At 38.3% G+C, this 25458-nt stretch overlaps 1 protein-coding gene across 9 annotated transcripts in view; it reads left to right on the top strand.

Moving 5' to 3' along the window:
- Positions 1-25458, top strand: part of sif (still life) — an 843636-nt gene that overhangs the window by 629821 nt on the left and 188357 nt on the right. For all 9 annotated transcript variants that reach the window (XM_067789261.1, XM_067789264.1, XM_067789263.1 and 6 more), the window contains one exon: positions 21214-21400. In XM_067789261.1, the coding sequence (XP_067645362.1) occupies positions 21214-21400 (187 nt within the window). The remainder of the gene's footprint in view (positions 1-21213; positions 21401-25458) is intronic.

Raw genomic sequence — 25458 nt, 5'->3', positions numbered from 1 at the left:
CTTTTAGTTCCTCATTTTGTTCTCCAAAGAAGCCCTAATGAAACAGTCTACCGGTTTGGGATCAGGCGTGCTCAAATTCATTCATCGTCTCCCTGGAAAGGTTGCTTTCCTCAACTGCGACCTTCAGGCATTTGGCTTTTAGAGCGGATTTCACCGGGCAACTAAAATTATTAACATGGGTCTCATTATACTCATAATAATCAAACGGCTGAGGACATATGCGCCGGACCTCTTCATAGTACCGATGGAGATGACTCCTTAGCTGCGTGATTCAAAGGGTTGATAAGCTCAATACAAAGCTTTATAGTTTCAAGGCTTCAGCAACCCAATTGTCAACCTCACCTCTGCGAGGGGAATCCTGTTACAAATATGAATGTACCATACACATGTTTAGCAGACAAGGTTCTGGCGACACCGAGTTCCTCATGGAACTAGGAGTTAGGGGCGGGATGGCCTAGAAGGTTTAATGTGGTCATATTAATCGTTCCCGAGATGGTCGGGCTAGTACCTTAATGGTGCTTTGCTACCGGAACGTACCGGATCAATATATGGCAAATGACTATCAACATCGATAACACTCCCCAAAACCTTCGGGGAGTGTCTTTGTCGTGGATGCCAATATTGCTAACATTTGTCACTTCCACTTTGTTAATTGTGTTTCCGAAGTTTTGGTCGATGACTGTCAAATTTCGCGTGCTGAAGGGCTGGAAATACTAGCGAGATAGGGAATGCTTAAGAAATTAGATCCCGCAAACCGCGCCAATTATCGTCGATTCAGCCTGCTTAACATTGCGTATAAGGTTCTATCTAGCGTACTTTGCGAAAGACTGAATCCTAAAGTTGACAAACTCATAGGGCCTTACCAGAGGAACCGGGCCATTTCGAACGATCTCTGTAAACAAGTGCTGGAAAAGAAAGTTCCAGCAGAAAAACTAAACCATGACTATATTATGAGAGCATTCAATTACTGTCGCATGCTGATGATATTAACACACTAGCCTTAACAAACGCTCCATGAATTCTGCCTTCTCTGGATTAGATAATTCAAGGTCTTCGTGTTTATTTAGTCAACTTTGGGAGTAGTACAATTATGCTTCAATATCACGTACTTCACAAAAAGCGTCTTTAAATCAAACTAATTACTGATTCCTCAACTTACGCTGCTTTTATACTCTCGGTTTTCTCGTCCAACCTAAGGTTTAGTCATTTCGCGAAAATGTGTTCACGAACAGTTGTATCTCATGCTTGGTTACCAGTTATATACACGTATATTTGTAGTTAATGCTTTTCTACTAGTCATATGCCTCTGTATGTGTGGGTATCAACTTCTGCTTTTAGCTGATAACTACATATATGTATGTGAGATATTCTTCGTCGCCTCCTAAGTAAGTTCGGCTGCTTGTTGTTTTTGCTGTTGTGATTTACTAACAGCATAGTGATGCTAATATTCGCCACAATATCTAGACATGGGCAAAATCGGTTGAAGAAAACGCCCACTTTTTTAAGTAAGTTTGCCTGAAGATTTGAGAAATATATATCTATTGTGCACACTTATCTTACCATTAGTAATATGAGATTGGTTAATATATTCCCAACACCTGTAATGCCGTAAGTTAAAAATATTGTTTTAAGGACAGCACCTATTCTACAGCCTCTCATTTAAGACGGTTTCTTCTGACAAGCACTAGATTTGTTTCAGATTTCATACCTTTAAATGTCTGACATTTTTCTTCATATGTATCGTTAATATATTTATATGTGACAACACACAGCTGTAACTTACTTACTTACTTTTATTTATCTAAACATGTCATACACACCCTGTATCATATCGCTGACTTTAGGTTGAGTGTAGTTGATAGAATTTAAGATTTTGATGTAGTCTTTGATGCCACGTTTCTTATTCACTATTAATTAAAACTAGTTTCACCTGTGGTCGAAATTCGACCAATTTGTATTTTTTAAACGGTTTTATTTAGGTTGACGACCGGCCGTTGTGTACGAATTTTGTAATTAAAATTTAAGTAACTTCCCGATAAACTACAAGCTTGAAACTGGAAATATAGTTCAGAACCCGATGACAATGCAATAATACGAAAAAAACTTGCCGCTAGGTGGCGCAATGGTCGAGATATTCGCAAAAATCGTATTTGTGGTCCAATTTGGCTCATATTTGGAACACATAATACCTACAAGAATAGAAGGCGACCTATAAAAAAAATTGCCGGTGGCGCAAGAATCTAGATATTCAAAAAAATCGTTTTTGTGGTCCAATCTGGTCCATATTTCGAACAAATATTACATACAGTCCGGTAGAAGTGACACCAAATTTTTTTGGAGTTGGAGGAGGAACAAGCATACGTGGCGCAGAGTCGAAAAAAGTCTTTGGAAGGATTATGAATTGAGGACTTAGATTGCAACAAATTGTCAGGAAAGAGTCCTTGTAATAATGAGTCACTAAATAAACTAACTGATGGCAAATGAGGACAAAACGAAGTACCTGCTGTCATCGAGCAAAGAGTCAGCGCATATGCGCCTTGGCAACCACGCTACTGTTGGCAGCCATAATTTCGAAATAGTAAAAGACTTCGTTTATTTGGGAACCAGCATCAACATTAGCAACAACATCAGCACTGAAATCCAGCGAAGAATCAATCTTGCCAATAAATGCTACTTTGGACTAGGTAGGCAATTGAAAAGTAAAGTCCTCTCTCGGCGAACGAAAATCATACTCTACAAGTCACTTATCGTACCCGTCCTGCTATATGGGGCAGAAGCATGGACCATGACAACAGCAGATGAAGCGGCTTTGGGAGTGTTCGAGAGAAAAGTTCTTCGAAAGATTTATGGACCTCTACGCGTTGGCGATGGCGAGTACCGAAGAAGATTTAATGATGAGCTGTACGAGCTATACGCAGACATCAACATAGTCCAGCGAATTAAAATGCAGCGGCTGCGCTGGCTAGGCCATGTTATGCGAATGAAAGATGATGCTCCGGCCAAGAAAGTGTTTCTATCGGAACCCGCCTATGGAAGCAGAGGTAGAGGGCGGCCCCCACTCCGTTGGAAGGACCAGGTGGAAAACGATTTAAACTCCCTTGGTGTGACCAATTGGCGCCGGTTGGCGGAGCGAAGGAGCGACTGGCGCGCCTTGTTGGACGGCCATAACCGTTTAGACGGTTAAGCGCCAATTAAGTAAGTAAGTAAGTAAGTAAATAAACTAAAAAGAATGAGAAATTATGGGCAATAAAATAAAGACTAAAAACTTCAAAATAAAATAATTAAAACAATTTTTTTAAGTTAAACGGTTTTATTGAAAACAATACTTACATGAAGTAATAATAATACTATGTAACGTAACGTTACAATAACGTAACCCCCCCTGTATTTCCTTATTCACCTAAACCTGAACCTGCCTGTACTTATTTTGCTATAGCATAGCCAACAACCACTTCTTTTATAGCATATTCAACAACCAACTAAATTGCGAACCAATGATAATCACAATAACGGTGCGTTGAATTCTCAACCAGTTTGCGTCACCACCCATATAAACACTGAATTTGCATTTTTGCAATTCAGTCCTCGCAGGTGAGCCAGCGGGAGTGGATGTCTTTTTAAAGACATATTTTTCCCTCCTGCTAGCTAGCTGAGTGGAAGGGGCGCCGTCATGGCGCGGGTCACCCATCACTTAGGTAAGGACGACGGGGAGGATGCCTTGTGCTACTTTGCCCCCCGCGCCCTCCTAGGTGTTGAGTGGTCCGACGCCTTCATGGCCATTTAACCCCTCCCCCTCAGTTCTAGCTTAGGCTGGCTGAGTGGAGGGGGCGCTGTCATGGCGCGGGTCACCCTTCACTTAGGTAAGGACGACGGGGAGGATGCCTTGTGCTACTTTGCCCCCCGCGCCCTCCTAGGTGTTGAGCGGCCCGACGCCTTCATGACATTCCACCCCTTCCCCTCAGCTCTGGTTTCGGCCGTGAGCCGATGCGTGCGCACAGGGGCTACCGCTGTGCCGTTAAGGTGCACTTCCCCTCCGCCCACGGGTCGACCCACCGTGTATCGGCTGGTACAACCCCGCCCCCCTTACGCACCTTCTACTAGTGTGCAAGTAGGGAGGCGGGGGTGTCCAGCGGTGAAACCAGCACTAACTAGTCCTCGCAGTCTCTTCCGCAGGTGACTGACCCCGCGACTACCACAGCTGCCGAAGAAGAGCGACTAGAGATCCCGTTGCAGCCGACCGACCAATACCAGCTCGTTGGTACGCCTATCCGACCCCACCCGGAACACGCAGCCGCTGTCCAGGTAAACCCCGTCGCCGGCCTATTTTCTCTCTCTCTCTGCCCTGGTACGCGCTCCGTAGCCCACCGCCGCTGCCGTCGCACCGTCGCCCCTCTGGTGCCACCGCTGCTACGACGACCGTTGGCCGTTCGCCATCCTACCGCCGTTAAGCCGCTGCATCCGTCACGCCGCTGCTACGACGACCGTTGGCCGTTCGCCATCCTACCGCCGTTGAGCCGCTGTATCCGTCCCGCCGCTGCTACGACGACCGTTGGCCGTTCGCCATCCTACCGCCGTTGAGCCGCTGTATCCGTCCCGCCGCTGCTACGACGACCGTGGGCCGTTCGCCATCCTACCGCCGTTAAGCCGCTGTATCCGTCCCGCCGCTGCTACGACGACCGTTGGCCGTTCGCCATCCTACCGCCGTTAAGCCGCTGCATCCGTCACGCCGCTTCTACGACGACCGTTGGCCGTTCGCCATCCTACCGCCGTTGAGCCGCTGTATCCGTCCCGCCGCTGCTACGACGACCGTTGGCCGTTCGCCATCCTACCGCCGTTGAGCCGCTGTATCCGTCCCGCCGCTGCTACGACGACCGTTGGCCGTTCGCCATCCTACCGCCGTTGAGCCGCTGCATCCGTCACGCCGCTGCTACGACGACCGTTGGCCGCACGCCATCCTACCGCCGTTAAGCCGCTGCACCCGTCACGTCGCTGCTACAACGACCGTTGGCCGCTGGCCATCCTACCGCCGTTAAGCCGCTGCATCACCGTCCATCCAGTTCGCTGGTGCCGTCACTTCGTCTATACCGCTACACCCATCCGTCCGCTAATACTGTCCACCGTCCAGCCACTGCGCTCATACTACTGTACCAATCCGTCCGCTAATACTGTCCGCCGTCCGGCCGCCGCGCTGATCCCGCCGCTGCTCCCGGACAACCGTACCATCCCGCCCGCTACTGCACCGCCACTAAACCACCGTACCGACCCCTCCGCTACTACTACGCCTATTAGCCACCGCCTCCATCTTTGCACGGAAAGCTGCTGTCCGCCTAATATCCCCAGCCGTGTGTGTGCGTGCGTTCGTAACACATAAATATCGTGTATTTATTCAGTAGGGGTTTGTGGGACCTTTACTCGACTCTGGATTGACTGAGTGTTACCCCAGCCTTAGACAAAACCCACCTCATAACTAGAAGCTATAAAATAATTCGTTAGGTCCTAGGTACTAGTCATCACACTCCTCATCAATCTAGGGCGTTGATCAGACAATTAAATAAAAGCGTTGGACGCGTCAAATTTCTATTGATAGTCTGCTACGCCTCACATTTTTAGATATTTCATGCGCCCAACGCTTTTATTTAATTGTCTGATCAACGTCCCAGATTGACGGGGAGTGTGATGACTAGTACCTAGGACCTACTTAATTATTTTCTAGCTTTTAGTAATATTATTATTTCATGTAAGTATTGTCTTCAATAAAACCGTTTAAATAAAGACCTATGTATTTACGTGTGTGTAAAATTTGTCCAAAAAAATGGGCCGGTTAAGTTATTACTACTCTTTAAAGTTTTTTTTTGTGCACTACCAATTATTTTAGAACAATGTTTAAAGGATTTTGGTACAGACCAATATAGGTAAGTGGCAACAATGGGAAACATCATTTTATTTGAACTGAAAATTAGTGAGGCAGTAGTTCTCTCACCGTTTGGCGCGTACGAATATGTACATACGTAGGTGAAATATTTGAGCAACGCAACAATGCAGCTTTTGGAATTTCGAATTCAGCGGGATTTGTGTCTTAGGGCACTAACATAATGGGTCCTACAGATGGCAATTTCGATATTTGCACAGATTGTTCGAATTTAGAAAAAACTGTTTCTATTAATTTTAAACAAATAGAGTAATATTTGTTAAGAAAAATAGGCCTATGCACTGCGGCTGATCCATACGAATCGATTCATATAAATTGTATATGATTTTACGTACGCTAACTATGCGAAACAGCCTGTCAATTGATTGCATGGTAATTTTGTTAGCGTATTAATATATAGATTTTTATTGGAGTGTGATTTTGCATGGTGGATTCTAAACCCACAGTACAACCTGCCTAGCGTTGTAAAAGCGAGCTGCTTGATCCACGATAGACATCCGCTTGCTAGTGATCAAAGTCTGGTAATAAAAACCCCCAGATTGCCCTGAAATCGACTGTGACTAAGTGGTCTCACTTAGTGACTCCCCGCCGGAGACTTGGCCACAAGCAGCGTTCACAATTACGATTTTAACGAGTGGCCTAGCTGAAACGTCACTTTGTTTCATATGCTCATTATCAAACAGATTTCCAGTGACTACCCAGAGGATACTTGGCTGTAAGCGACCGGAAGTAGTGAGGTGCTTCAACCATATGGGAAAATATTACCCTGGACATTCCTTTGTGAACTCCAGTAGGAAGCTTTCCTCACTTACGTACACTCATAGAAAAAATCGTTCTAAAACGAACGAAACAAGTTCAAAATTAAGAACATTCGTTGACAAAAGTCTGCTAAGTACGTTTTTTCTTAACTCGTGACCGATGGGCTTGTTTTAAGAACAGTTTTTCCAAGCACACCGTTCGTATTTTATGACCACTTTGGTATTGATGTGTGAACGTTCAGTGCTCATTTCAAGCAATACTTGGGCTTGATTTAAGAATTTTCGTTCTCACGCTGCGAGAACGATTTGTGGTCGATTTAAAATTTTTCGGTCTCAATTCAAGAACGGTTTGTTCTTGATCTTTGTTGGAGGGGGTGGGGGGATGGTGAGGGAAAGTGATTTTTCCAATTACTACTCATTTATTTATTTTTATTAATAATAATTTTTTTGTAATTAATAAAAAATATTAATAACAAAAAAGCTATTATTAAAGACCAAAAGATGAAAAAACGCATAATATGCATTTTTTCATGTCTTTCTCTTATTGAGAAATTGTTCATTTTATTGATGCAATCTGAATATATACTTAAAACATTTCATAACAAGTTTGAGAATTAGCTGTACATATATGAGTGGAACTGAACGAAAAATAAGAGTTAAAAAAATAGAATATAAAAAAAATGTTTTAAAAAACTTCAGAGTTTAGTGGTGATCGAACTTGAGCCACGCGATTACAACCGCAACATCGTAGCCGCTGAGCCACTACAACTGCTTGATAGATTGTGCCAAATGTTGTATTTAACATTTTAGTGCACACGAATTATACCGTTTCTTTTTTCTTGAACTTAATTTAAGAACATTGTTCTCATTACTAGAACATTTGTTCATATTTTAAGACCAGCCGTTCTGTTTTCAAGAAAATGGTTGTCAGTTCAAGAACAAGGTTGTTGTTTTGAGAACAGGTCGTTCGTTTTTCAAGAACAAAAAAGTAAGAACATGAAAAGCTTGAAATGAGTCCGGTGGTGCTGGATTTTAGAACGGCGTTTTTCTCTGAGTGTAGTCATCCAAACACAGCTGCATCCTCCTGGGTATTTTTCTTGGTGCTACCAATTTGCTGTTACTGACTGTAGCCCCTTGTTGGATTGCTCTAACCATTTAAATTATTAAGAGTAAATAAATAAGTATTCTACGGGCAAGATCATACATTTTCCGCAGAACTTTTCTCCCGCATAATCCATCTTACCATAAATTTACGTAAAATTACGACACCGTAGCCTAACTTTAAACTTACCAGCACATGTTGGGTGTCCTGCAAATAAGCCTTTGGATAGAATCTTAGATAACGGCATTGTGGTAACTCTTTATTATTCCCCACTGTTATGTGAATGCTTAAACTAAATTTTTTTAAATAACCTACATAAGTTTTGAACTTGCCTTGTGATGCAATCGCCTTTTTCTTTAAACAGCAAATTCCTAACAGACCAAAACAGAAGCTCGCCCCAGAATATAAAATCAACTTTACGTACCTTCATATAATCAACACATTCAAATTGTTTACATTATAAACCAACATGTTTATTTTACTCCATTAATGGTTTTTGCAGTAGAAATGCCATTCAAGATTTCCCCTTCATAAGGTGATTTCGGTGCAACTCCCTCCGCCCTTTGCAGTTAACATTTATTATCCTCAACATGCAATGGCCTCAATGACTTTTTAGCTACCCGCGCCTTTATTTATTTACCACCCAAAAGTGGCAGACGAACTTTCACTCATTAAAATGCTTACAGTACCTACTCGAGCTCTTAAAGTACTACCTGCACTACATTTTAAAGTAATTAAACTTTGTGCCTGATGGATAAATGTTGATGGCGCACCACTTAATTTTACCGCACTTAACCCCTTGATAAGCTCTTAACTGTAAGAAAATAATAAAATAAACGTACAAAAATTTTGTGTATATATATGTGTGTATGTATGTGAAGCAAAGCTGACGTCCAATATACAAAGTGATTCAAACAGTTTAAATATGATTGCGAAGACTGTGGGTGTAACTGCTTTTGGAAGAAGCTGAAGGAGACTTTCATCTAATATGTAATTAGTCAAGCTTTGTTTTTGGGCAAATGCGCGGAGGCAAACGAAATTGCATGAAAAGGGAGTAGACACATTACAGCCAATAAAAGAATGTGGCAGGAATGGAAAGCTTAAAATGTGAGCATAAACAGTAAGAAGAGGGTTCTCCTTAGTGATGGCACCAAGGTTTGTATAGAACTCAACTTGTATTTGTGTGTGTTAAACCTTTCGTCTAATACAAATTGCAATTCTTTTAAGGAATGCATGTAAATTATCCAATAGGTATGTTAAATCAACTGTGGTTCTGCACTGGATAACAATTATTTTTACAGCAATGCATTTTCTTTTTGGCTTCTCCAACCTCCTTAGGTGTTACCCATCTTGAAACCTTTTGCCCTTAATTACTTCCCTAACTAGCGATTAGCCCTTTAAACTGTTATGACCGTCCAACAGGGCGCGCTTCTTGACTCTGCCAACTGGCGCCAATTGGCCAGGCCAAGGGAGCTTAAATCGTTTTCCACCTGGTTATTCCAGCCGAGTGGAGGCCACCTTGTTCCTCTGCTTCATTGGCGAGTATCGATAAAAACACTTTCTTAGCCGGAATGTCATCTTTCATTCGCATAACATGCCCTAGCCAGCGTAGCCGCTGCTTTTTTCTTCGCTGGATTATGTTGAGGTCTGCGTAAATTACAGCTCATCTTTAAATCTTCTTCCGTACTCGCCATTTCCAACGTGTAGAGGTACAAAAATCTTTCCAAGAACCTTTCTCTCGAACACTCCCCCAGAACCGCTTCATCTGATGTTGTCATGGTCCATGCTACTGCACCATATAGGATCTGTTGCAAACACACACAAATTTCAATAAATTATATATAAACTTTTTTTCGACTATGATGGATGCCACTTCAGCTGTTGAAATAATGCGCAAGAAAATAAAATTATTCTCCTCTGTAGCAAATCTTTTAAATCAATTTTCTTCTGACAATCTGCAGCCTCCCAAGATATTGCAATTCTGCTTAGGTTGTCTCCGTGAGGACATGCATATCATGAAGGTATTTTGCATGGCATATCACAAACTTTTGATAGACCATGAAGTTGGCTTCAGACAAAAGAGAAACTTCGCTGCAGCTGGAATTGAAGGCATTTCTGAAAGTTATTGTAAAACTTAAGCGAATCAATATTTGGACGAATTTCAAAGTTTTGTGCAATAAGCGGCAAACCTTCAGGGAATTCACTAGAATATAACGAAATAGGGTTGGATATTAACATATTTGTAAAATCATCGGAAAACCAGTTCTGTTCGCCAGAGCAAGACCAAGACAAAGATGAAGAGCAATACCAATAGCAAGAACTGGTATCAATGCCAAGACCTAGACCAAGGCCCAGATCCCGATCAAGACGAATAAAACAAAACCGAACACTGAAAAGGAACAGAAAGTTTAGTAAGAAGACAAAGGCCAACTGAAAGGAAAAGACAAATACGAAGGCGAAAACTACTATAAATTAAAAAAGGTTGCAGGAGCCACGAATATAAAGACGATGTCAAATATAAAGAAGATTTCTTATCTCTCGAGGCAATAGAGAAATATGAGCACAATAAAGGAGGTTAAGATAAAGCCGGAGATCAAGCCGTTGGTCAAAAGAAAGGGAAAACGAACATAAAGAAGAAGGCCAAGGGTAAAATTACGGCAAGACGAATACTAAGATAAAGGAACAGATATGAAGATGAAAGAAAGGGCAAAGAGGAGGACTAAACACAAATTTGAAGACAAAACCGAAGATGAAGTTTAGGGCATTAAGAAAGAATAAGCAAACATTAAAGTTTTAAATGAGACGAAGGTAGATTCGAAACCACAAGAAAATGCTATCGTAAAGATGATGAGAGAGTTAAGAACAAAAAAATGAAAAGCGATGGTAGGATGGTATACAAAGACGAAGAAGAAAATGAGACAAATATTATGACTTTGAGTTTTATGAAGGTCAAGACAATGGAGAAATCGGTGAATATCACGGATGCGAAGATGCTAAGCGGAGCAGGAGAGAACGAGAACGAAATCTTGTCCCCTGATGATGGCTAATGGAGCGCCTTTTACAGCATATGTGCCTTTAGCCCGACGAAAAGTAGAGAAGCGGGTAAGTAACGCAAGAGCAGAAATCACACTCAAAGGCCATACTGTCGACAATTAACTCCCGATGCGAAGTCAGAACTTGAAATTTACACCGCAATTTAATTATGGTCAACATATTTAAGGGTTGAGATTTATATATCCTGATTGAATACACACAGTCTCTTCAAAGCAATAATATTCCGCCTACGGACGCAGGGCGAACTTACTAAAAACCTAAAATACCAGCGTTGAGAATGGGCAATTCCCCAGAATGGAGAGTGATTACTTTTAATGCCCATGACAAGCACATCCAGATTATGTATATCTATGATTCAATTTGCTACTTAAATTTATATATTTTTTTCACTTGCATGATTTTATGAAAAGCCAAAGCTTTGAAAAAGTACCCGTTCCAAAAGAGTACTCGGCTCAAAAAAGTAACCGTTTTTTAAAAGTACCCGGTTCTTAAAGTGTACATGGCTCTTAAAAAATTTCCGGCGCAAAGTAGTAACGCGTTTTAAAAAGTAATCGATTCTAAACATGAACTCTGCTTTAAAAAAGTAGCCAGCTCTAAAAAGTACACAGTTATGAAAAACAGCCGGTTTTTCAAAAGTACTCGGTTCTAAAAGTACTCTTTTGAAAAAGTACCCGGTCTTAAATAGTTGCCCTGTTCTTAATGGTGCCTCGCTCTGAGAATTTACCGGCTATAATAATAATAACCGATAATTCCAGTATATATTCTTGTCAAATAAGTTTATAGAAGTCGTATTACGTGATGTAGTCTAATTCATGCTATGAAGATATGTACATACATACATACTTATGTCAATATTTACCATGGTCAATCAACTTTCTTTCTCGGTGCATGCATGTTAACCCTTTCAATGGCTAAACCAAACTAGCAGTGAAATAATTTTTTTTCCTACCACTCAGGCCCTAAGAAGATATACAAAAATGACATTTCATTTTTACCCGCTCGGGTTACTTTTTTGTGGGTAGTCCATTCTAATGGTTACAGCAAGTCAAGGGTTGTAGAGCAATATACATCCAATGTTATAGAAAATGCTAATGCCAACCCATTTTGGCTCAATGTTAGTGTATGGAGGAATAATATATTAGAAAATAAGGTTCTAATGAATGTTACTTGAAAACTTGTCTGAATTGTTCGGTGGTCGTGTACAATCATCAGCAATATGAAGGTGTGTCCTAAGTTTGTAAAACCTATTCTCACTCATATTGTCGGCAAAAAGATCAGTGTGATTCGGAGTAGCCCAGTGTATAGAGATTCTCGGATATTTATAAATGCTTAGCAATCCATGCAAAGCAAACACTGATGAATTTCGCTAGGTGTAGATGGTTGAAAGTTTGTCGTTTCATTTCGAACAGTATACAGATTTGTATAGAAAGATGCCATTTTGAAAAACGAATAATCTAAATAATTGCAAAAGTACTTGTATGGTGTATTCACCGATGCTACTCTCTGAGGTGGTTGAATTTCGGGGCATTATCAATTGTTGTCATATTTCTCACATTTCGCCATTCGACTGTTCGTTTTTTCGTGCATTTGGACGAACATGGAATTTCGATAGTTGCACCTTCATCTCCATTGGTTGCTTGAGGTGTTTGGGCGTCTACAGTTGCAGCATGAAGAGAACTTTTCGAAAAGTTTACGTCACTATGCATATCTGATGGCACTACTGTTCTATTACGCAATACTTTCGGATTGTGCTGCACTGCAACAATGGTTTCCTTCGTATAATAGTCTTCATCTTCGCTTGAATCTCCTTCAGACTCCGATTCAGGTGGTTTTCTAAATGTAATTGAACTTGGCAGCATGGGAGTATCTGCTTCGTCATCACCTAGATCTAGATCAGATCCCTTCTCGATTGCTTTTAGCAGTTCTTTTTCACTTAGTGGTCTTTTGTATTCCCTTCTTCTCTTTCTTTCTTCTTTATCTTCCATGCCTAAAAATCAAAACAAGCCTTAGCCTATTTCAAAATTAAACTTTGCAAAAAGTAAACAATCGGTTGGTACTAAATAAACAGTATCTACATATATATATATACCGTAAAAATCGATCAACTATAACTGTATTGGAGACAGCTGCACACACACCTTGCACATAACACTGTATTAGAATGATACCGGTACAAATGTATTATTTATATAATATTTTACCAAAGAGATCAATTTACAAAGCACGTAAAGAATTTTAACCACTTTTTTTGGGATAAAACGTTTAAAATCGCAACACACACAAAAAACGCTTCAGCTCGCTTTTTTTTAAGCAACGATTACTACGTTGAAAACACTCTATTTCAAGGCTTGCTATAAAGCAAATTCTAAAAATATGAAGCAAAGTAATTTTTAAAATTTTTTGAAGATGTGTAATGGACATATTAGGCAAATCCATAAATGTTAAGTAATGATTAGATAATGCTAATGATTGCTAATTAACCTTCATTTGTGAAATTCTCTAATTCATTAAACAATTAGAAATAGTTCAACTAATTCCCATTAGATAATTGAAATTTTGTTTCTAATGGTAAATCTAATTGGAATTAGTTGCCACTAGCAAAAATTGGTTTACCTTTACAATTAGAAATTTAATTGGCTTCTGCTAATGCAATTAGATATTCAATTACCTCGAATTAGAATCAATTATTTTGATAAAGATAACTTTTTTCAAAGAATGATTGAAGTGAACGAATAATGATGTAAATAAATATAAATAATTGAGCTAATTTAATATCTAATTGCATTAGCAGAAGTCAATTAGATTTCTAATTGTAAAGGTAAAACAATTTTTTTGCTAATGGCAACTAATTGCAATTAGATTTACCATTAGAAAAAAATTTCAATTATCTAATGGGAATTAGTTGAACTATTTCTAATTGTTTAATGAATTAGAGAATATAAACCAATTGCATCAATTACTAAGTCTAATTGGAATTTAACATGTATGGGCAAATCCAACGAAAGGGTTAAAATGTTACTCATACGCCCTGGCGTCCATCGACATTTTTGTTTGATTGAGAGACAAAAACTTAATTATTGAATAGATTAACCAATATATTACATTCAAACTAAATAAAGTTGTTTAAAACAAAACTTTGAGTCATATATAACTTTAACTGAAAAATAAATTTGCCAGAACCATATATGTTTGTATGCTGAGTACGGAATCGCCAATAACAATTTGAATTTGAAATGAAAGTGCCGAATTCCTAGTTGTAGATTCAAAGCATTAATGATTTTCTATGAATTCTTATAAAATATTGTTGTTTTAAAACATTTTCCCGATACAAAATGACAATAATTTATTTATCGCTGATGTATACAGTCCATAGTTTTAACGACACAGATTCCACACACACACGTAAGAGATTTACACAATTATGAATTAAAAAAAAAAACAAGATGAATACATAATAATAAAATGAATAAATCTTTTGCAAATAAACACTGAATATTAAATATTTAAGATAAAATAAATAAAGCAAAACTACTGCTAGCATAAATCAATTTTACTCCTCACTCCTTACGCGCATGCAAATGACCATTAATATTTGCAAACATCAATCCATTTATAAAAATTTTCATTTTTATAAATATTTGTACATTACTACATTTCATATTAACATATGCAAATATGCAGACAGATAGTTATGCTAGCGGCTTCAGCAGTTGATGGACTGCAATTGTCGATTTGTAGCAGATATGAATGAAAATAAATGCAAATGTCCTCTTGCACAAGGAAAAGTGACATATATGCAAAGCGAACAATGGATTGTCTGTATGCGCAATATTTGCCATATAATTTTTTTATATTTTAGTACGTGTATTAGACTGAGTTGGTCCCCATACAAAAAAAAAAACGTTGCTAATGTCCACCCCTAAATTTAAAGATTATGTTGAGAGGGTTTCGGAAAATTTTTTTTTAATTATTTTTGATCCCTCGAAACACAGCCGAAAAGGTTTTTTCGTTGTAACTTGGTTATTTGACGTCCGATTTGTAAAATTGATATGCCATTATTTTGGCCTTGAGGAGCTTCACATTTCTGTTTAATGTCCTTTTAAGCTATGAAGTGATTTTCACATGATTAGGTCAGCTAACAAAATTTTACCCCCCCCCCCTAATGTATACTTTTTTCTTTACCAAACGAATGTATTTAAAAATTCAAAAAAATATTTCTTTGAAACCATATTACTAAAATAATAAACAAAGAAGTTTTAGTACTATCAATATATATTGCAACTGTTATTTTACCTGATTCTTATTATACTTAGACCTGAAACTCATGATATTTTTGGAGGAAAAATTGCAGGGTTTGCATTGAAAAGTTAATAAAGATATACCCAATATCATAAATAGACGAAGTCAAAGGAAATAAGTGAGTGAAACCTGTTGTTTCGTAATTATAATAATAACGCTATGCGACAAAATCAACTTTTTTTATGAGTATTGGCGACTATCCGCTTTTTGATTGAGGCTTAAGTAAACAAAGTACTATCTGCGTTTTTCCAACTTATCCTCCAAAAAACAGATATCGGCTACCAAGTTCGAAATTCTACATTTCGAAATTTTTTGAAGTTTTTGAATTGAAAAAGTAAAAATGTGGGCGTGGTCCGCTCTTTTCCCTTATTTGAAGGGCTGAATTCTTTTTTGAGAAATTTAGTATAACAGCTGTTATACGAGGTGAAAAGTCAGACTCTCACTTCTGAATACAGTCAGACTCCGACTTCTACTTTTTCAATTTGCTGAACGCGTTAACAAAAAAAATTAAATTTCGGAATGTAGAATTTCGAACTTCGAACTTCGTAAGCCGATATCTATTTTTTGGAGGATAAGTTCGAAAAACGCAGATAGTACTTTGTCTACTTAAGCCTCAATCTCTAAAAAGAAGCGGATTGTGTTCAATACTCAGAAAAAAAGTTGATTTTGTTGCATAGTGTTATTATTATAAATACGAAACAACAGGTTTGACTCACTTATTTCCTTTGACTTCCCCTATTTATGACATTTAGCATATCTTTATTAACTTTTCAATGCAAACCCTAATAATAATTTCTCCTCCAAAAATATCATGAGTTTCAGGTCTAAGTATAATAAGAATCAGGTAAAATAACAGTTGCAATAAATATTGAAATTACTAAAACTTCTTTGTTTATTATCTTAGTAATATGGTTTCGAAGCAACATTTTCTTGAATTTTTAAGTAATTTCGTTTGTTAAGGAAAAAAACATACATTAGGGGGGGTAAAACTTTGTTAGCTGACCCAATCATGTGAAAATGACTTCATAGCTTAAAAGGACATTAAACGAAAATGTGAAGCTTCTCAAGGCCAAAATAATGGCATATCAATTTTAAAAATCGGACGTCAAATAACCTAGTTACAACGAAAAAACCTTTTCAAAAAAAATTTTTTCCGAAACCCTCTCAACATAATCTTCAAATTTAGGGGCAGACATTAGCAACTTTTTTTTTCGACCCAGTCTAATGTGTATGCGTATGTATATACTACGCATATTTATATGTGCCTAGCATCGTCTTAACAGCAATCAATCATACTTAATGAGATATGCCAAGAGCATTCAGAAGAGCAAACAAAATCACTTGCAAAAACATAAATAAACATAACGGGAACATAAGCGTATGAACGAATGGACATATGGATGTGTGAATGTATATGTATGTGCTAAGACATACGTATGATAATATTACCAAATAAAAACAAATATAAAACATAGCTATTTATTTAAATAAAAAAAATAAATGAAGAGTTGTAAATAGTCATATTTATGAAAACACAATAATGCAGTTTACAATCATTATTTATTTATGTGTATGTATGTATTAATACTTATGTGTTTGTATGAATATACCATGTAGCGATTTCCATAAGTGGCTACGTATATAGTCCAATACTAAGCTGAAAAGTTGTATCTTACATTTCTTGAACGAGTCTGCATGTTTAGGTTGAGTTGAACTGTATGGCTGGAAGTGACCTCACATAGAACAAACTGAAATCCCCTATCAGAACACAGAACCCATATTATAAAACAGCTCAGTCCTCTTGACGAATAATAGAAGCTTTATAGGACCTATGCTACTTGTTGCTTCTAGATCTGATAGCTGTTCTATTTCTTATAGCTGGGGTCTATGCATGGCGAGCGCCGTGTACGAGCACAATACATGTTCGATCGTTTACCCCTTTAGCTTGCATTTTCTAAATCTGCTATCACTAACTCGGCACAATTCAAAGGAATGTGTTGCTAGAAGGCAGTTTATAGTCAGAATACCCATCATGAGCCTATAAATTACTTCAATACTTCAATAAAAAAGAGAGTGTTATGAATGACGGTCCTTTGTCTGATATAGCACCGATACCATTTTGTTTACAACCGAACTCTCTGTGCTTGGTTCCACGCCTTTTTTGCTTGGTCGATTATGTGAAACTCTCGCCTTATTTAACCCCGTCCGATCTGATTAGGACGCCCAAGGTACAAGCTTCGAGGGATCCTCATCCAAATCCCGATTATTTCCAGGGATTTCTAACACCCTAACACTCTTTTAGATGTTGTTCTATGAGTGATTATTGCCATAACTGCACTTTGGCGCGGCTGCAGTTTAAGCTATTTGCCTCAAGTTTTTCTAAAACAGCATGCACTCGTCTGCCACTTTAGCGCCCTTGCGCCAATCTACCACCTCTATTGTGCCTCTAAAGTACGGAGCTAAGTAGTCTGTTGGTTCGAGCTTATTTCCAAGACTCTCGTTATGTTGAGCATTGATAACCTGCATGACCCCGCTAATTTTTTTAGGAGGTTATCTTTGTGTTGCCGTTCACCAGAAAAGGACTCTATATAAAGCTTTCGCAATCGCTATAACTATATATATATATAATGGAATAGACGACGATAGACCTCAAGTACACCCAAGCATACTCTTTACATTCATAAAGTGTTGTCGAGTCCTTCTTTATTCTCTCCTCCATTTTCAGCTTCCATAACAATTTCTGTTTAGAAAGATTCATAAATATTTTGTAGAAGATTCACTCTGCAGTGTAATCCATCCTAGCTTAGGCCTGTTCTAATTTACTACTTACTAGTGAACAAGACCATATCCATCTTATCCGCGTTTACGCCCAACTTGATATTAAATGCCGCGGTGAGTATATCCTAAAGCGCCCGCTCCATCCAATAGCTAATTGTTTGAACGTAGTTTGAAAATTTTGTGAAAGCTGAAACGTCATTTACGTACGCCATAAATTTGACGGCCCTCATCGAATCGCGTTAACAGTTGGTTGATTAGCAGCGTTCACAGATTCGCGGATAGTTCTAAAACCATCTCAAAGTGATAAGGATAGAGAAAGTTCGGTAATGAAAACGGCAAGGTCTCAGAATGGTCCCGAAACTATCCCGAAATAGGCGCGGGAATCCCTCACATTGTGAGGTAGCTACTAAGCCAACACTTCTCTGCATGGTATTTACATTCGAACATATATAATTATTATAAGTCCATATAACATAAAAAGCACAATAATACACAACAATGTTGTCGTAGTAAAAATCAGTTCAATGGCACTTTGTTTACTGTTATTCGTCACTATGGAGCTATGCTTATTGTATGGAATTTTCCCATGTTTTTCTTGAACTAAAGTCGGCAAATAATGTTCATTACGTACATACATTAACAAATGATAACATACATATATACTTCTACTACGTTTACTATAATTTTATTCATATAGATTTTTCTATTCATGATGTTTGGGCCCTTTAGAGATCAATTTATATTCATTCCGGCACGATTTCGTTCTTTTCTTATATCTTTTCTTTAAATAGTTTTGGTGTCTGTAACAAATTCAGGTCCTATTTCGATATAATTCAGTAATCTACTGGTAAGACATGATCTCGGATCTGTTTTCAGAACTACTTTGGAACAAACTTTTCGAAACCATGTCTGAATATTTTAAAGCTATGTTAGGTTGAACTGGCCGGTCTATGAGGAACTTACATAGACTGAGAGAGTCCGTAGTCTTACCCATCAGTTTGTTTAACGACCAAACTGAAAAACCCTATCAAAATCAGGACTTATGTTATAAAAAGACACCATCCTCCGTGCAAATGCCAGAAGTTTTCTAGGACCTATGCCTTTTGTTGCTTTTAGATCTGACAGCTGTGTAACTCCAACAGCTGTAGTCTTAGCGTTGCAAGCGCTGGGCATGAGTACAAAAAGTGCTGGAATGTTTCCTCCTCCAACCCGCACTTCCTACATCTGCTATCACTTACTTACTTACTTAATTGGCGCTTAGCCGTTTAAATGATTATGACCGTCCATCAAGACGCGCCAGTTGCTTCTTCGCCCTGGCGCCAATTGCTCACACAAAGGGAGTTTAAATTATTTTCCACCAGGTCCTTCCAGCGAAGTGGGGGCCGCTCTCTTCCTCTGCTTCCATAGACGGGTTCCAAGAAAAATACATTCTTAACCGGAGCGTCATCATTCCTAATCGTCAGCGCGTAACACGACCTAGCCAGCGTAGCCGCTGCATTTGAATTCGCTGGACTATTTTGATGGCTGCGTAAAACTTGTACAGCTCATCATTGAATCTTCTTCGGTTTTCTCTCGAACACTCCCAGAGCCGCTTCATATGATGTTGTCATGGTACATGCTTGTGCACCATATAGCAAGACGAGTACGATAATTGACTTGTAGAGCACGATTTTCGTTTGCGGAGAGAGGACTTTACTTTTCAATTGCCTATCAAGTTCAAAGTAGCATTTATTGGCACTCCTGCCAATCTGCAATCACTGATTGAGCATAATTTAAAGGCATGTGACGCCAGAAGGCAGTGTCCAGTCAGAATACTCGTCATAAGTCTGCAGTACTCTCTTTTTAATAATTGGAGAAACTTTGTCAATTTAAGGTTATAAGACCTAAACTTGACAACCCTGCTCTTGGGTCCACGCCTTTCATGCTTGGTCGATCATGAGCAACCCTCGCCAATCTGATTCGGAGGTCTGCTGAGCACGTTACGAGGGATGCGCCATTTTTAGCTAGTTCATCCGCTTTTTCATTCCCCTCTTTTCCCATAAGCCATGGAAACCAATAAAGATGTATGAGAAACAAAGCTGTTTCGATTCTTTTCAAAGATTGCGTATACTTTAACATTCTTTTAGATGCTGTGCTATGCGAGATTATTTCCTTAATTGCTGCTTGGCTGTTAATATCAAAGTTGACGCGGCTACAGTTTAAGCATTTTCTTCCAGTGTTTCTACTTCTTTGGCTACGGCTAGAGCTTTGGCCTGTAAAACGCTACAGTGATCTGACAGCATGTAGAATCTGTTTGTTTCTATATACCACAGACTATTCCTTCCATTAGTTTGAAACTATCGGTGTACACGTATAGAACCTAGTCCGTCATTTGCTCACCCTTCCGCCAAACAGCCGTCTCTATTGTGGCTCTAAGCGCCCCTTCGCAGCACATATATGGAATCGAGTAGTCTTTTCGTCATTTAATTGATGACGCTATACTACAATGGCTTTATGGTCTTCGGTTAAGCTTACCCGAAGCGCTGGGCCTCAGTGCAGCCCTCGGGGTTGTTTTTAGGGCTAAAGTAAAGCTAAGCATTCAAAGCCTGCATACCCCGTCTACATTTTAGGTAGGTTCTCATATTCAATGAGACCCCACCTCCACCCGACCATTGTTTACATCCATAAAGTCCTGTCAACACCTTCTTTACTCTTCTCTTCACGTTGAGCTCGGCGAAAGGTTTCTATCTAGATTTATTCCTGGACGTTTTGTGCAATTTTTCTCCTGCAGAGTCGCGCCTCCCAATTCTGGCATGATCCAAATAGGACCTCGTACCTCCTTTTAGCACAAATTACTATGTTCTTCGTTACAAAAAAAAAAAAACAAAAACAATTCACTTAAGGGATTTGCTGTGTTGCCTTCAATTTAACAACTGAAAAAACTTAGAATTGAAGGCGATATCTCCCCTTGCAATCACATTAATAATTCTTACTTTTCTCCCTTAACCGGTTTTTCTCTTCGAACATTGTTCAGAATGAGAGGAAAGCGATAAGTGAAAAAATTCTCTAAGGTTTTTTTATTAATAACAAATGAGAGATGGGAAAACCTCGAAAGGAATTTTTATTTAGAATTGGGCTGACTGATTTCCAATCAAGGCTATCGAGTACTGCCTCAGTCCATTTCAGTTTCATACAGTAATAACAAATTGAGGTTCTTCTCCTTGAGCTTTCACGATTTTATAAATTACATATTTTCATTAGTAATTCTAATTTATTCATAATTTTTATCTTCTTTATATTTCTCTCTACTAAAGTTGCATAATCATGAATTTGTTGAGGTCTGCGCGAAGATAATCTATCACGTACAGTTACAACGTACCACACCTGAACAAATGTGGGGATTTTCAGTCGAAGCGGAGCTGATCGAGAATGCCGAACGTCAGGATGAACTCTGTTGCTACGTCAGCCGAGTTGAGGACAAAAGCGTTGCCATGCAATACGGTAAGTGAAAATGATATAAAAGCTGAAAAAAGCAATTTAATTTATGCGAATTATGGAAATTTAAATGAAAATGGAATGAAGAAAAAAAGCAAATTAAAGTAGCAATAGCAGCGCTCTTGCTTATAGTTGGTAAGGTAACCGTTTGACGTTTATACAAAGTTACTCACTGTAACATCATAATAATATGACTTTGGTGGATATTGCTCATTATTTTTATACTCAACTGAGCAGAGCTCACAGAGTATATTAACTTTGTTCGCATAACGGTAATCCGTAACGGCATAAACTAATCGAGATAAATATAGACTTCTATATATCAAAATGATCTGGGCGAAAAAAAAAATTAATTTAGCCATGTCCGTCCGTCCGTCCGCAAACACAATAACTTGAGTCACTTTTAAGGTATCTTGATGAAATTTGGTATGTAGATTCCTGGGCGCACATCTCAGATCGCTATTTAAAGTGAACGAAATCGGACTATAACCACGCCCACTTTTTCGATATCGAAAATTACGAAAAATGAAAAAAATGCTATAATTCTATAACAAATATGAAAAAAGAGATGAAACATGGTAATTGGATTGGTCTATTGACGCAAAATATAAGTTTAGAAAAAACTTTGTAAAATGGGTGTGACACCTTCCATATTAAGTAGAAGTAGCCTTCCTTACTTGTTTTTATACCTTTCATGAAAATGAAATGGTATATTAATTTCGTCACGAAACCGAAAATTGTAAGTCCTTAAAGGAAAATAGATAGACCCACCATTAAGTATACCGAAATAATCAGGTTGAAGAGCTGAGTTGATTTAGCCATGTCCGTCTGTACGTCTGTCCGTCTGTCCGTCTGTCTGTTTGTATGCAAACTAGTCCCTCAATTTTTGAGATATCTTGATAAAATTTGGTGAGCGGGTGTATTTGGGTGTCCGATTAGACATTTGTCGGAACCGACCGGATCGGACCACTATAGCATATATCCTCCATACAACCGATTTTTCAGAAAAAGAGGATTTTTGTAATATCTTACCCAATTTAACAGATTGAAGCTTCAAACTTCACCGAATACTTACGTATATAGCATATATTGTTGTCTGAAAAAATCATAGAGATCGGTGGTATATATAGTATATATATGGTGGTATATATAGTATATATATATAGTATATATATATATATATATTTTCGCAAATTTTAGCCCCATTTTAACAGCTAGAAGCTTCAAATTTCACCGAATACTTACGTATATAGCATATATTGTTGTCTGAAAAAATCATAGAGATCGGTTGTATATATAGTATATATCTCATACAACCGATTGTTCAGATAAGAAACTTTTCGCAATTTCTACCCCGTTTTAACAGCTAGACGCTTCAAATTTCACCAAATGCTTCAGTATATAGCATATATTGTTGTCTGAGAAAATCATTGATACCGGTGGTATATATAGTATATATCCCATACAACCGATTGTTCAGATAAGAAACTTTGCGCAATTTCTTCCCCATTTTAACAGCTAGAAGCTTCAACTTTCACCAAATGCTTACGTATATAGCATTTATTGTTGTCTGAAAAGATCATAGAGATCGGTGGTATATATATTATATACCCCATATAAACTCAATTTTTGCCCCCTTTTTACGGCTAGAAGCTTAAAAATTCATCAAATTTCATCAAATAGTTACGTTTACGTCATATATTGTTGAAATACGTGATTCGCAGTCATAGTTTTTACACGCAGACCACAAAAAACCAGAAACTTTGCATCCTCACACAAATTACCTACCTGTTTTTTATTTTATATTTATCTTAAAAATCGTTAAGGTATGCAGATCTGTTCACTATATATTTCTTATCTTATACATCCGATTATTCGGAGATTACGAACGGGATAAGATTATTGTTCAGCCCCATTCATGAAAGGTATGAAGTCTTCGGCACAGCCGAAGACAGTCCCGTTCTTACTTGTTTTTTTTTGCGTTCATTAAAATTAAATTAAATTGTTGCTATATAAGTTTGTATATGTGTATCTATGTAAGTATGTGTATTGTATTTATATGGCCGTGTAGAGTCGCTGTACAGCCATTTTCGCAAATGATTAAAAGTGGCAACGTTAGCACTTACAAGCAAACTAGCGGACTAACAGAAGCGCGGCTTTCTCTAGGGGCAACAATTTGTTCTATTTTAAACGCAAAGGATCTACATAGATCTAAAGGTCATATCGTCGCTTACATCAAACAATTTATAAGCGATTTTGAAATAAAACAAAATTTAAGATTTTTTCCGCCAAGTAAACGAGTGTATTATCATCGGCAAATCTATATAGACAAATAATTACCTTATTCCATAGTAAAAGCGAAAACGATCACAAATATAAGGTCGAAAACGCAGATAAATACAAACAAGGAGACAATAACGAAAGAGAAAGACGGAAGAAATAATGAAGAGAAAAAGCTAGACGAAGACTAAAACGAAGATCATAACTAAGGGAACACGAAGACGGACCGGGACCAACAAAAAGCGAAGACCAAAATGAAGACGAAAACGAAAACTAAAACGAAGACCAAGAAGAAGATGGAGAAGAGGACGGTGACGGAAACGGAGATGAAACAAAGACGGAGGTGAAGGGGAAAACGAACACGAAGATTAAGATTAAGGCGAATACGGCGATAATGACGAAGACCAAGGCGAAGATGAAGCTCACAACATGACCAAGAAAATACGACCACGAGCGCGAAGACGAAGACGAAAATACAAACTTAGGCGACAACGAAGACGAAGTTTAAGACGTTGGATTAGATGGCGCAGAAAAGAATGGGCTACAGGAAAGGGTTTTGAATATTACCGGCGAAAACAAAGAGCTGCACAATGCAAGAGCTCTGTTGTTTATGCTAGCACGCAAAATTTTGAAGACAGAGATCTATACCTACAACGCAGTGACGCTGCCCAGTAACCATCTGTTTAAGTATATCACGAAACTGACACAACAGCCAAAACATTGCAGTTCGTAACCTCTTTGCTCTTAAGATGCTGGAGAATCCAGTCGTATCATGCATGCGCGGCCGGACCACCAAACTAGTTTGAGTTTAACTTTTACAAATCAACCAGTTGTTTTTACATCGACTCACCAGTGGTTCACATGGTATTTTGAAGTCGACTGTTTTTTCACTGTTCCAACTGTTAGTTTAGCAACTGATCTACTGGAGAGTTTTTGATACCAGCCAACTATTTACCGTTTCACCGGACATTGATACGCCATTCAAAAATTCATTACATCATCTTTAGTTACATAACGTTTTTAGTTCTCATTTTGATCGGGTTTTCTTAATTTTTGAAGAGGTATCCTAAAATAATTGGAATGAATTTTATACTTTTGGCAAATCGACCTTTTTTTGTACCCCACTATGATATACACTTTATGTACGTATGCGCACGTGTACACACACTTTTATAAGTGTGTGAAACAATAATTTCGGTTGTCCAGCTTATTTACACTGCTGCTCGTCATCGGAAACTCAGGCAGGAAAGAATTACGCGCTACGACAGCAACGACTACATACACACATACATGCACATAAAATTAAAAATCGTCAAATTAATTGCACGATAACAAAGTTATATGGCCGACACTGTTCAATGTTGTGGCACAATTTATAGCCTGCCAGACAGTCAGTCAGTCATGTAGATAGTCAGGCGTAAACGTAATTTAATTGAAAATCATACACATTACATGTACAACAAACACAACAACTGCCTATTCGGAAATTTGAAGGGATGAGCATATAAAAATATCACAGTTGGGGGTACAGGGAATATGTTGGAGGGATAAAATAATTTGCAGTCAAGAGTAGATAATTATTGTTCATTTTTTTTTTTTTTTTGGCAATATTTTGAATAATTTTTGGCAATCATTTATCAGAGTTTTCCTTCTTCTTCCAAGCGTTTCGGCATTATTATTTACCATCTTCTGGGAGTCTATTATACATATTTAAAGAAAAGACTTAACTGTAATTGAATATACTAGCACGACCCGTTCGCATCCTGCGCAATAAATATAAAAGT

This window comes from Eurosta solidaginis, chromosome 5 (genome assembly GCF_040869045.1).
Source record: "Eurosta solidaginis isolate ZX-2024a chromosome 5, ASM4086904v1, whole genome shotgun sequence".
Classification (NCBI taxonomy): Eukaryota; Metazoa; Arthropoda; class Insecta; order Diptera; family Tephritidae; genus Eurosta; species Eurosta solidaginis.
The sequence above is the reverse complement of the archived record's forward strand: the minus strand, read 5'-3'. Positions and strand labels throughout refer to the sequence as shown.